Here is a 12,251-nt window from a genome sequence, read left to right on the forward strand (position 1 = left end):
ATTCTGTTTTAGAGTTTTTCAGGTTTTCCAGATTCGTTCAGTCGTAGAAGTAACCCTGCCTCTCTCTCTATCTCTTGTTGCAAAACTTTCAAGACCGGCCTGAGACGAGCTCCGCGAGAAGTAGAAGGGAGGTAGGTATCGAAACAAGAGGACAAGACATCCAAGTGACGGGCCAAAAACGTCAGCCTTAGCCGAGTCACTATGACAAATACGGTCGTCTTTGAAATGCGCATCCGTAGCCATTCCTAAAACGCCGCTCCAGCTCCCCAATGGCTGCATGCTAGAAATGATTTTGAAAAACGAGAACAAACCCCAAAGGCCCATCGAATATGGTGTGGGCCACCCGAAGCGGTGCGCGAACTGCGGTTTACTTGATCATCTCTGAAAATAGTTGATTAGCCCCCTCTTCTTTGTTGCCCATTGCGTGACTGAGGTTGTCTTACGCGGCCTCGTCGAGGGTTACCCTGCTCCTGTTGCTGCATGTATCCCATGTTGGGCATACTTCCCATGTTACCATAACCATAGTTGCCCATTCCCATGCCAAATCCTGGAGGTGCAAATGGAGTCTGGCCAGCGGGCATCTGGGGCATCTGTGAAACAGGCGGCTGGATAGGACTTCCATTCGGAATGTTCTGTTGGCGGTACTGGTCAACAGGCGGGTTGGGACCATTGAAGCCACCATAACCAGCCTGCATAGTAGGGTAGTTGAAATTCATGGGGGGCGGCCCTCGGTTCATCATCTGCTGGTACTGCATTTGTTGCAAGTTGGCAGGCATTGGGCCTCCGGGTGCGTTATACATCATGCTCTGGTTGAACTGAGGGAATGCGGAAACGCCGCCATCAGCAGGCTCGTTTCTCTGGCCGCCATAGGGCATATCAAACCCGGGAGGGTTAGTTGATTGGTTCATGGGGTTATAGAAAGGCTTATTAGAGTGCGCAGAGTTGGGATGATGGCCATTCGAGTTTGCCTGTCGCGAGGATGGACGTTGGCGTTGCTCAGCATGTGTACTAGCATCACGGTTGCTACCGGTGCTGCGAGTCGACAGGCCAACCTCGTCCATCAGGCGCTTGTAACCTTGGTTGGGCTGGGCTTTGATTCGCAGAAGAACATTCTTGACATTTTCAACAACCTGATTGCGGATAGACTCGTCGAAGAAGGGCGTGGTAAGAACCTTGAAGATCAGTGTAGCACCGCATTGGTGGTCCTTAAGAATGGCTTCAAGTACTTGGTCATTAGGCGTGAAGAATAAAGCTTGAAGGATGGCATCGCGTGCATCCGCCTCTGCCTTCTGGTTGATGACCTTGAGCACTGTGAGATAGGCAACCTTGTGGGTGCAGAGATGAACCAGATAAGGCACTAGCTGGGGCGAGAGAACTGTACGACGTTGGGGAAAAGTGCAAGTGTCAAGGAACCAGGTTAAGAGTAGTGCACCATTAGCGTTGGTTGCCAACTGCACGCTGTTCAGGGCAATGGCAGCAGCGAGCATTCGTTGTTGGTCCTTGGTGGAGTGGTGGCTCTCGAGGCATGCTCTCATGGCACGAGCACCGTATCGGCCCTGTGAAATCTCCCACATGCGGGCAAGCATAGTCTCAAAGATGAAATCATTGTAGGGAGCACCAAACTTGAGACAGCCTTGGAGAACATAGTTGCCGTATTGGTCCAGGAAAAGAGGAATAGTGTAGGGGCGGATGTGTTCAACAATCAAAGACATCTGCGCAGGGGTTTTGCAGACATCAATGATCTTCTGGGCCGCCCAAGTACCGTTTTTGTGCACCCCAATCTCAGCCATGTGAGGCGCAATCTCGGACAGCATGGCATCGCGGAGTTGATCGGAACAGTGCTCAAAAAGCTTCTGTACCACGGTGTTACCAAGATAGTCGGACGAGAGTTCGGCAATCTCCGGAAGCATGTCCACAGCGATATTCTCAATTTCAGCCTGAGACAAGCTCTGGTTATCAATTCGCTTGCGGATATCCCGAAGCTTGGGTGCATCGTGAACACGAGTGTGAGCAGGCTCGCGGATAGGCGGGATTTCCTCAACAAACGAGTTGAACTGAATGGCCGACTGCAGGTTACGAGAGATTCTGAATCTATCCTCTTCGGACGCGCCAAATTGTTTGACAATATCGAGAATATCAGTGGTCATATCACGGAGAGCAGGAGCCTTAGGGGTTGCGTTTGTGGCGGGAATGGCGGGGGTAGTATCGCCCGCAGGGGTACTGGCGTTCGTTCCCTGGACGTTATCTTGTCCCTTTGCAAATGGGTCCGGGCTAGGGGAGGGGAAGACTCCGTCGTGACCGGGAGTGTTGGAAGCAGATGGAGGCTTGGCGAAGTTGATACGTATGGGACCAGCACCGGGAAAGATTTCCTTGCTATTCATGCTTGCCTTGGCAGAGATGGCGCTTTCCACCCTCTCAAAATTGACGAACCCGCAATTCTTGTGAGTGAGGACACGAGCTGACAAGATCGGACCGTGAGACTTGAACATCTCAATCAATGTGGAAGTGGTCGTGGAAGTGGGAATGCTACCGAGCCAGAGTGCGCTGGTAGGACCCTCAAGACCTTGCTCGTCGGCACTGAGGAGACCAGCGTTACGGCTGTTGGATCTGCCGAGGTTGATCCCAGCAACGGCTTGAGGAAGATCCTCATAATCCTTCTCGTCTTGGAGTCGAATCTCAGCAGGGGCCACAGGGTTAGACAGGTTGGAGTTGCCGGACATGTATGTTCTCATAAGTCGACTTCCAGGAGTGTCCAAGACGCCAGCGGTACGGGCACGAGGGCGATTGGCCTGGTTGGCAAAAGCCTGAACAGCGAGATTGTGGTTATGAATCGCAGCGTTGGTAGCGGCCAGCTGATCTTGCAGAGCTGCTACATACTGGGGGTCGAGGGGCATCTCAGTGTCGTAATCGTCTTCGTCATCGGCATATTTGTCCTTGTTATTGACCGAGTAAGATCGGAAACGGCTTGCTTGCTTCGTGAAGTCGAGATTGGCCAGGTAAGGAGTAGCGAGCTGTGCTCGGGGAGGCTGTGGGGTCTCTGCAAGGCCAAGATAGTCCAAGGTTCTCATATGAACATCGGACTCCCCACCTCCTTCTTTTGAGAATTGAGATTGAGCTGGCGAGCTAGGGCCGTTAGAGCCGACACTGGCAATGCTAGCCAAAGTGGACGCTCGCTCGCGTCCCACACCTGTAGGATTCCAGCTGCTGAAGATAGAGGGACCGAATGGCGAGCTAGTTCCAGGAATTGGTGCAAACTGACTCCTCTGAGGCATGGAACCGGCACGGAGTCGAGAGAGCAAGGTTGAGCTACTGGAACTATTCTCCTGTCCATCAGGATTGGGAGAGGGCGACTTGAAAGGGCTCTGAGTTGGCGTGGGCCTGTTTGTCTTGGCAGCTAGGCCAGGAATACCGATCATGCCGTTACCTGCACCTCCAGGAGAGAATCGAGATGGCACCGTCCCGGCTCGAGCGCGCCTTGTCTGAGGCATTGAATCCGGCGTAGGAAGCTGGGCAAAGTCCGGGAAACCATCGGTTGGGGACTCGGGAATATTCTCACGTAGTGGCGTGGAATTGCCGCTCGTAGGGGGGCCGCCCCAAAGGCTTCCCGGCATACCAGGTACTCCTTCTTGGGCCTGGATCTCGCGGGCTCTACAGGGTGGGACCAGTCAGTGTCGGCGCCATGAACGGATGAGAAGAGCATCGGGTTGAAACCTAGGGAAGGTCGGTATCCCAGGGTGGGGAAGGGTAAGAAAACACGGTTTGGGGGCAGACGAACCTCTTGGAGAATAGACGGCTTGAACCAGGGAGTTCGTGCGACGGAGAACCAGCCCCAGATCGCGAGTTGCCCGCCATCTTACTTGAAGGGTTGAGACCACCAGACAAGCCGAATGGAGAACGAGAAGGCGGAAGGGGATCGATAGGGGAATTGCTGGCGGATGGGGAACCAGAACGAGGTTGACTGCCAGACTGAGAGGCGTAGCCGAGAGCCAAATGTTCGGATCTAGAAGTTGACATTATCGATTATCTAGCCGACCTCATGAGACGGTGACACAAGCAAGTGTCGGGCCGGATAGTTGATTATTATTTCTCAGCGGCGATAATTGATGAATCGCCGAAGGAATCAACGTTTAGACGTTTCTAACGGCAAAAAAGACAACCCCTAAAGTAGAAAGTCGCTGGGCGAGAACAGTCTAGTAGCTGTGTTTTCGACGACCTCGGAACGATGGACGAGGGAGATGACAACGTGGAAGCGTCGGAGGAGGTTCGAGCGTATTCGACAGAAACGGGGGGCTGGATTTAAGGAGCGCGATGCGAACAAGAGAAAATCCAGGAACCGCCGGTATTACAAAGGATGCTCGTGCGAATGGGAGGAGGCCTGCCTGAGCCGAGAGCAGGGTCGTTATTCTATAGCTGAAGAGACCGAGGGGACTAGGGCAAGCAAAGCAAACTGCTGCTCGGACGAAGATGCAATTGAGGTGGATTTAGGTGTGGATGTGGATTTGGACAAAGGTCGTCCAGCGTCGTCCGAGCCCGCGGCTTGAGAGAGGGCGCAAAAAAAGACAAGGGAATGTAATGTAATAAGGAGACTATTTCGGGCGGAGGGCAGGAGGGCACAAACAAAGATATGATCAATATACAGGCCTCATTGAAGAAGTACAAAAAAAAAGGAAGATTTTTTGACTGGGCCTGGAGAAGCAGACGAGACGAGCGGCGCGATTATGGGGAATGGGGCACAAACGGGGGGGTGAGGAAGGAAGAAGGAGGAGGAGTCGAAGAAGGAGGGTTGTGTGATATGTGATGTGCGATGTGCGAGGAGGTGAGCGGGAAGGAAAGGCCTTGGAAGGTGCTGTCCCTAGGTAGGTACCTACGGACGGGAGTTTAGAGCACTGTGCTGGTACCTGCCCGTACCTTACTGGACATGGGCTTGCCCGCTAAACTACCTGACTAAGGCTACTCTTGCCCTGCCCTGCCAACTGCTAGCCGGGGTGCAAACAGACTTGAGGCCTGGAATGAGGATACAAAAAGTAAACAGTCTGAAGTCCACCTCTATCGCACTGAAACTGGTCCAGGATTTCTGTCACTTGTAATTGATGTCTATGTCTTCTTTCACCCCCTAGCCAGGCAAGAACGATGGAGGGGGCAGGAGAAGCCACCGTTCCGTCAGATTTTGCTTTAGAAGACGCTTTTTAGTGGGCTGGAAGCTCAAGCGAAGCGCCCCCAAAGAAACGGATAACTCGACGTGTTCATTGTTAACAAAGTTTCTTGCAAGCAGGCTGTGGCATTCTTGTCAGCCCGAGGACTGTATACGCGTCCAGCTTCGTCATATATGTAAGTAGGTATTGCAGCGATTTTGGCCCAGTTCCGTGGCTGTTCACTCAATTGCTACCTATGAATGTGACTCACCCACTGCCCAAGGCCCTTACGCTCGATACCTAGCGGTGTCTGTCTGTTGGTTGATGAGCCTGCCCATTGATTCAGCCAAGATCTGATGGTTCGAGATGCCGGAGGGCTACCCGCATAGACGGGTTCAGGTACGAAACCTAATGCCACTCCTACTTGTTTCTGACGGGTTTGTTGACTACCCATTGACTTTGAGCTATAACAAACAATCCGAGACATGAGTTGCAACCATTCCTAATCTCTTTTCCAGATATTAGTGGCAGACACAGGGCAGCAAAAACGTCCGACTTTCTACCAAGGTGCCAGAAATAACTACTAGGTAGTCTAAAGATCTATTGAGCTACCTATGTGTATGCTAAACTTACCCAAGTCTTTTTATCACTTGGGATAGAGGCCCTAAGCTTTTATGTCTCCTCCAGGTGAGGACCATACTACGTAGCTGCTGGTAAATTCTAACATGGTCCCCCACAATGAACATTTTTAGAGCATCTTTCAATGGATGTTTCGTAAGGACTCAGTTTGAGTCTCTTATACCAATAAGCGACCTGGAAGCTTTCAAGTTGAAACTAGCTCGCCAGGACATCTTCAACTTTGTATCCGTATCCGCCTCTCAACTGCTGTCCCCGGCTCTACTTTGTTCTGTTTATCAAATATGTTTTGTTCTGTTTCTCCACATCTGTACTCTATGGATATCCATATCCAGAAGTCGGCAAGCATCCGAGTATTTACGGCACTGTGCATCGGGAACTCTGCCAAATACATCCTCTAGTCGAAGTTATACCGCGGAAGAGCTGAAATGGGTTTCCTCCATTGCCACCTTAGAAGTCAATGAAGTAGTAGTGAGGGGGTTAAGGGGCTGGCCGCCAAGCAAGCCATTTCTCTCGCTCTCTCTCTAGGTAAGTTTGTATGTCAGTCCTGTCACTCCCGCCAACTTGTACTATACTTGACAATACCACATGGGTCCTATGTGGTATCAAAGTAGGTATCCCCTATTCTGCCTTGCAACCTTTCACGACAAGCAACTAAAGCTTCTCCAATACTTGAAGGGTTGTTACTCTCCTGCTTGTCACTCGGCTTTGAGATTCCACGACTAAGTGCTCTCAACTCGCTCGTAACATTCAGCACCGACTCGAATATTGCCTTCTCAATTTGATCCGCCAGCCGCCGTCTATCTCAACTCTACACTACTCGACATTCTCATAGTTCTACCTTTTTTTTTTTTTTTTTTTTTTTGTCATTTTCATGCTATTACAGAAGCACACTCCGATTGGCTGCACTGATGACACCTCTCCATCTCCCTTTCAGCCCCCTGTTAACAGCAGAGCCAATCGTGACTCTGCACCTTGTTGTCAGAGGATCTATTAGCCTCTTGATGAAACAAGCCTTACTGTAACCCCCTGTCTTTCGACTCCCTACCCGTACATACAACACCCGCAAAGTGGCAGCTCAGGGGTTATCATGAGTATCTCGAAACACAGCTCTTACCATCCCCCCCTTTATCAGTGGTGTTCCCAGAGCTATCACCAACACTCCCTGTTCAAGTTTCGTTGCTGGTTCTGGGCCATGTCTCAGATAGCGGCCCGCAATCCCCGGGCACTATTTTAGAAATTGTCCAACCTCGGTATAGTCGTTGACTATCTTCTTCAACTCAAGATTAACACGGCACCGTCAGGAGTCACGATGTTAAACGAAAGGGAGCAGTTGGCCTGGGTGTGTTATAAACATCCATATGTTGTAAAGATCATCCACTCCCGGGAAAGATTCAGATTTCTGTACACAGAACAGATTCAACAACTACAACAGATGAAAACTCGTTCACAGACATCTAGGATATGTATTGCTGTCACCCGATTTCATATTTTCTCTATATACGTTGCCCTTTGATTATGCTCTTTCAAAGTGACTCTTCTGCGCCTGATAGTTCCCAATTGCGCTCAAAATGTCACTGTTGTGTCATGGCCAGGGCAGATAGGCTTCCCATGTTCAGTCTTTTCTTTAAAAAGGTTTCATCCAGTCCCTCATGTCACCCGACTCCTAGTACATTGGGTATTTGTCCGAGCTTTCATCGCATGTCATCATCATCGATACCGCGTAGGGAGACTTCTTGGACAATGTGGCTAAATGCCGCCAAGTAGGTGTAGAGACATCCGCACATAGGCAACGTCTTTGCCAAGTGCGAGGTGCCAAAGAACTTTCGCCCGTAAACGCCAAGAGAGAAAAACACCATCTGTGGGGGAATATATGCATCGCCTTGCTTCTGTACCTCATTCAAAATGTCGGGCTGCAACATGAGCGCCCACTCCACACATATCTCTCGTGTGCGCCCTCTTATTTGGCGTGCTTCTTGAAAGCAAGAAGATCTGCCAAGCTAGCCAATGGGCAACCGTGACGCAAAAAGTCATGAGCCAGGAGCTCATCAGCAGAGGCACGGCTCTTAACGTCCACGCACAGGCAGACAGACAAGAATGCCTTCAGTTCTTTGCTCAGTTTCTCAGGCTTCTTGAGCCGAGGAGTTCCATTTGTTGCGATTAGGTAGAGAGCCTTGAGAGGTTCCTCGTTAAGATATGGCGGCTCGGACTCTATCATCTCAATCGCCATAATACCCAAAGACCAGATATCGACCTTGGGACCGTATTCCTTCTGCTTGACAACCTCGGGGGCCATCCAATAGGGGGTTCCCACCATGGTGGCTCGCTTTGACTTTGTCTCCGTAAGCTTGGCGCAGAAACCAAAATCGGCTGCAGACATGTCAGCATCGTGGACTTGTTCATGTGACTGGTGATCGGCTTACTGATTTTCACGTTTCCACGAGCGTCGAGTAGAACATTGTCACTCTTGATATCACGGTGAATAATATTCTGCGAATGCAAGTGCTGCAATCCGCGGCAAGTCTATGGGTGTCAGCAATTACAATGTGGAAGAGCCAATGGACATACCTCGTGGCAAATAGTCGAGATTTGCTCCTCGGAGATGGATGGATTGTTGTCAATCACGTCAGTGAGAGCACCTCCCTCCATGAATTCCATAACAACCCAGAGCTCTGCGTTGTTATTGCGCAGGAAAGCATCCAAGAAGTTAACAATGTTGCGGTGCCGGCTGTCTTTCATAACCATGATTTCGTTCACGATGAGCTCCTTCCTAGGTTGGTGAGCGAGATCCATTTGTTTGATGGCAACCTGGGCCCGAGGGCCCTGGGCACGCAGAATATCGCGGGCAATGCCCACAGCTGTCTCCTTAATCTTAGCAACGTAGACAGACCCTGATGCACCCTGTCCGATCTTCTTCTGCTTGGAATAGGAGATGTTCGGGTCGTCCTTCGAAACGGCTTCCTTAAGCTTGGCCATAACCTCATTCTCGGACATAGTAGACATTCTGACATCCTGTTTACGCTCCGAAGGCGATGGCTTGGCAGTTAGAGCAGCTTCGGCGGCCTTAACGCCATCAGCCTGCTGCTGGGATTGACTGGGCTTGGGTGCAACATTCAGAGGCTTGACGGGAGCTGGTAAGCGCGATGCTTGAGTCTGTTGCTGCGGCTGTCGAGGCTGCGAAGCCTGATTTCCATTGGCATAACGAGGTGCGACGTTGTCGGCGCGAGGAGTTCGCTGCGCCTGAGTAGGATCCCTTAGAGTACTAGAGCTAGGCTGAGAGGCTAGAGGCGGTCGCTGAGAAGTGGTAGGAGGTGAAGGAGCAGGCCGCTGCGCCTGGAGGTTGCTCTGCTGTTGCGAAGCCTTTGGCGCAGGTGGGGCTGCTCGGGTTGGATTGTAGCGGTTGGGCTGGGGAGAAGGTGATGAGCTATAACCACCACCAATTTCCTGCTGGGCAAGCGGAACCTTGGTTTTGGGAAGAGAAGCGTTGTAGGCTTCAAGGTCGCGTCTGTTCTGCTCCTCAATTTCGCGCTCCCGCTGTCTCTGAGCCTCCAGCTGCTTCTTACGCTGCTCCTCTCTCAGGGCATCCTGAGAGACGTAATTAGGGGACATCTGTTGCATCTGCTGGCGCTGCTGGTACTGTTGCTGCTGATCCTGCTGAGCAGGGCGCTCATCAGGGCGGGCAGGGCGACGGGGAGCATTGGGATTGGGTTGGACAGGAGAAGGGTTGTAACCTGGGCGCTGAGAAGCGGCTGGCGGCGCAGGTCGAGGAGGTGCCACAGAAGCACCACTGCCATATCCCAGCTGTTTGTTGGCCTGGCTCTGGGCAGGAGGAGTTGGCGTCAAGCTGGGATATTGATTGGGATTCTCAGCCCTTTTGGCTAAATCGGTGTAAAAGTCCAAAACCTCAAAGACTGCTTGAGGGTTGCGCTCATAATCCTCTTTAGTGATGGCTGATGAGTTAAGGAGCTTCGACCACTCTGGTGGCAAACCGACGAATTCACCAGTCTTTGGATCAAAACCAACATGCACGGCGTGAGAAAAGTTAGTAGGGTTGCTGACTCCGCCCATGCCCGGGCAAGCGCCGTAGATAAAGTCGATCCACTCATATAAGTCATCGTCACTCTTTACCTTGATTTGTAGGGTTTTGGTTTGACCGTCGTCGTCGCCGGGGCTGTTAGACGAACCATCTGGTTTGCGCTTGATCTCGAAGATGGTACCGGCGGCTTCGACTCGTCCGACGTTGACTACATCCCTCAGGTAAAGTGTGTACGAAACCTTACCACCCTCGGTCTTGTGAAAATCGAGCGACTCTTTGCGGAGAATTAGGTACTTCTGCTTCCAGGGTTGAATAAAATTCTTGCTCTCCTTGACCGACGCCCAACCCTCCTTCTTGACAGCGACTCCACCCAGACCATCGGTATTGTTGGACTGTTGGCGGGCGATCGGAAGCGAGATGGTTGAGCCGGTGTACGTCGAGGTTGCAGTACTTCGGATGGGGGAAATAGCCATGTTGGCCATGCTTCCTGGAAGGTTGGCATTGGGCGTTAGGTTCAAACGCGGTCGATCGGTGGGAGGCCGAGGCGCAGGGCCCGGATTCATGAACTGGCCGGACGAGTACATACTGCGTATCGTTAGTTGCTGAAGTTGAGAAGCAATCTTATTCGTGTTGTTGGTTGCTGACAGCCAGGAACCCCCTCTTCAAGAGGGCCGCCACAGATTTCAAAAGTAGATCCCAGCGGCGTCAAGAAATATGAAAGAAAGATTGGCATGACATCAATCTATCAAGGCGATATAATGGCTTTACGGAGCAGTGTGCGAGTGTCGCTCAAAGAAGGGAGAACTTTCACCCCGCCTCTTTGCCATGAGGCGCGCCCTCATGTCACAGACCCAAGGGGAAGCAACGTACCTGTTTTGAGCCATCTTGAATTACTTGAACTGCGAAGCGCAGTAAGAATTATCTGATGGTGACTAGAAAGAATAAGACCGTCTGAAATCGATATATAAGTAGGTTATATGGCGGGTCGTACGCTTGCTGGCTCCCAGATCTAATAGCGAGCGGTGGATGGGAGGTAACCAACTCAGGAGCGCTCACAGGGGTTCTGGGCGGTCTGGTTTCGACAATGTTGGAGGGCACCCAAACAGAGATCAAACAAAGATTGATCTTGGGCACAGGAAAAGGCCTTCTCAGCGACCGGATGGAGAGGTCATGTATTCGAAAATCGTGTCGGAGCAGCGGTCAGGGTCAGACTCAGAGTAAAGGTAGGTAGACAAGGAAGCTCGTCAGTGACAAGCACGGGGGTTAGGTAGATTGGGGTGGAGGTGGGCGAGCGGGACTGTGCTGGGATAATGGATAACGCACGTAGCCGCAAAACGGACAGGAAGACGGCGACGAGAAGCAAGTTTAACTTTGTTGACAGCTGGTGCTGAAGTACCAGAAGCCGCAAAAAGCACAGGCGAGTTTGACGTTATGAGGGAGAACAAGAAATACTGGATGGATACATGAGAACGAAAAGCCAGGTGGATTTGGGTCAGGGAGCGGCCTTCCAAGTTTGGACCACCTGCAGAGAATGAGCAGGAGAAGGAGGAAACGAAGAAGGGTGGGGAAGGAGGATTAAATGACCCCTAGTTCCCCAGCGCTGAGATATTCTCCCGCCGCAGAAGTGTCAGATGAAGAGTGACGGGGGAGTTCCAGTGGCGTTCCAGTTGCACCTGCCCGCAGCGTTGTTGTTGCCCCAGCTCCTCGTTGTAACTTATAATTCATGGAATCGATGGTGGCGGGCAGTGTGGTCAGTGCCTCCACTGTCGCTAAATACCTTACCTTAGCTGGGCGCTGGGCTCCAATTCTTCCTCAGGTAAGGCACCTAAGACTTCCGTCTAGTGGAACCTGACCCCTGGATACCGGATTGCCAATGCATGCCCGTTGCTTCTTGAAGGTGATGGGGTCCAATTACTTGCATTGGATAAGATGGTGAACCTGGGGGACTTTTTAACGTGCATGAGGTGAGGTTCTGATCGAGAGTCTCATGGGTTGGATGTAATCTCTGCTACATGTGCCTTCTCTACTGACGCCTACGGTAGACAACTACCTTAGCAACTAAGGTAGACTACAAGACAGCGACACGAGCGCACAAGCAGAGGAGTTCAGCTCACATTAGCTTCAGTTGCAGTTTCCTGAGAGCTACTCCGTACCTAAACTTAAGGGATTGAAAAAGATCCCATAATGCCCCACCTTTCTTTGTGCTGATCATAAGTCCAACCCAATCCTGAGTCAATACAAGTACCAGCGGTCATGGCACGGGCCGCTGTTGGCCAAAGTGAAGTCTCCAGCTGCCTCATCTAGTACTGTAGGTAATGATCTCGGCAACTAGATATCAGCTTGGAAGATTTATCACATTGTTGATAAAACCAAAACTCCTGGTCAACTCATTGCCCCTCATCTCAGTCTTTATCAAGCTTTATTAGCGTTCTGAATACTGTTGGCTT

General features: G+C 51.3%; 2 protein-coding genes across 2 annotated transcripts; both read right to left on the minus strand.

The window, feature by feature from the left end:
- Positions 1 to 395: 395 nt before the first annotated feature.
- On the minus strand, positions 396 to 4,014 carry FOBCDRAFT_130269 (uncharacterized protein; the record flags this gene model as incomplete). Its single annotated transcript, XM_031176479.2, has 2 exons — positions 396 to 3,648; positions 3,776 to 4,014. The coding sequence occupies 2 exons, from the start codon at positions 4,012 to 4,014 to the stop codon at positions 396 to 398; spliced, it is 3,492 nt and encodes a 1,163-aa protein (XP_031047612.2).
- A 3,714-nt stretch (positions 4,015 to 7,728) lies between these two features.
- Positions 7,729 to 10,688, minus strand: FOBCDRAFT_237961 (kinase-like domain-containing protein; the record flags this gene model as incomplete). Its single annotated transcript, XM_031176486.3, has 4 exons — positions 7,729 to 8,138; positions 8,192 to 8,291; positions 8,337 to 10,389; positions 10,675 to 10,688. The coding sequence occupies 4 exons, from the start codon at positions 10,686 to 10,688 to the stop codon at positions 7,729 to 7,731; spliced, it is 2,577 nt and encodes an 858-aa protein (XP_031047619.3).
- Positions 10,689 to 12,251: the final 1,563 nt, after the last annotated feature.

This window comes from Fusarium oxysporum, chromosome III (genome assembly GCF_013085055.1).
Source record: "Fusarium oxysporum Fo47 chromosome III, complete sequence".
NCBI classification, from domain to species: domain Eukaryota; kingdom Fungi; phylum Ascomycota; class Sordariomycetes; order Hypocreales; family Nectriaceae; genus Fusarium; species Fusarium oxysporum.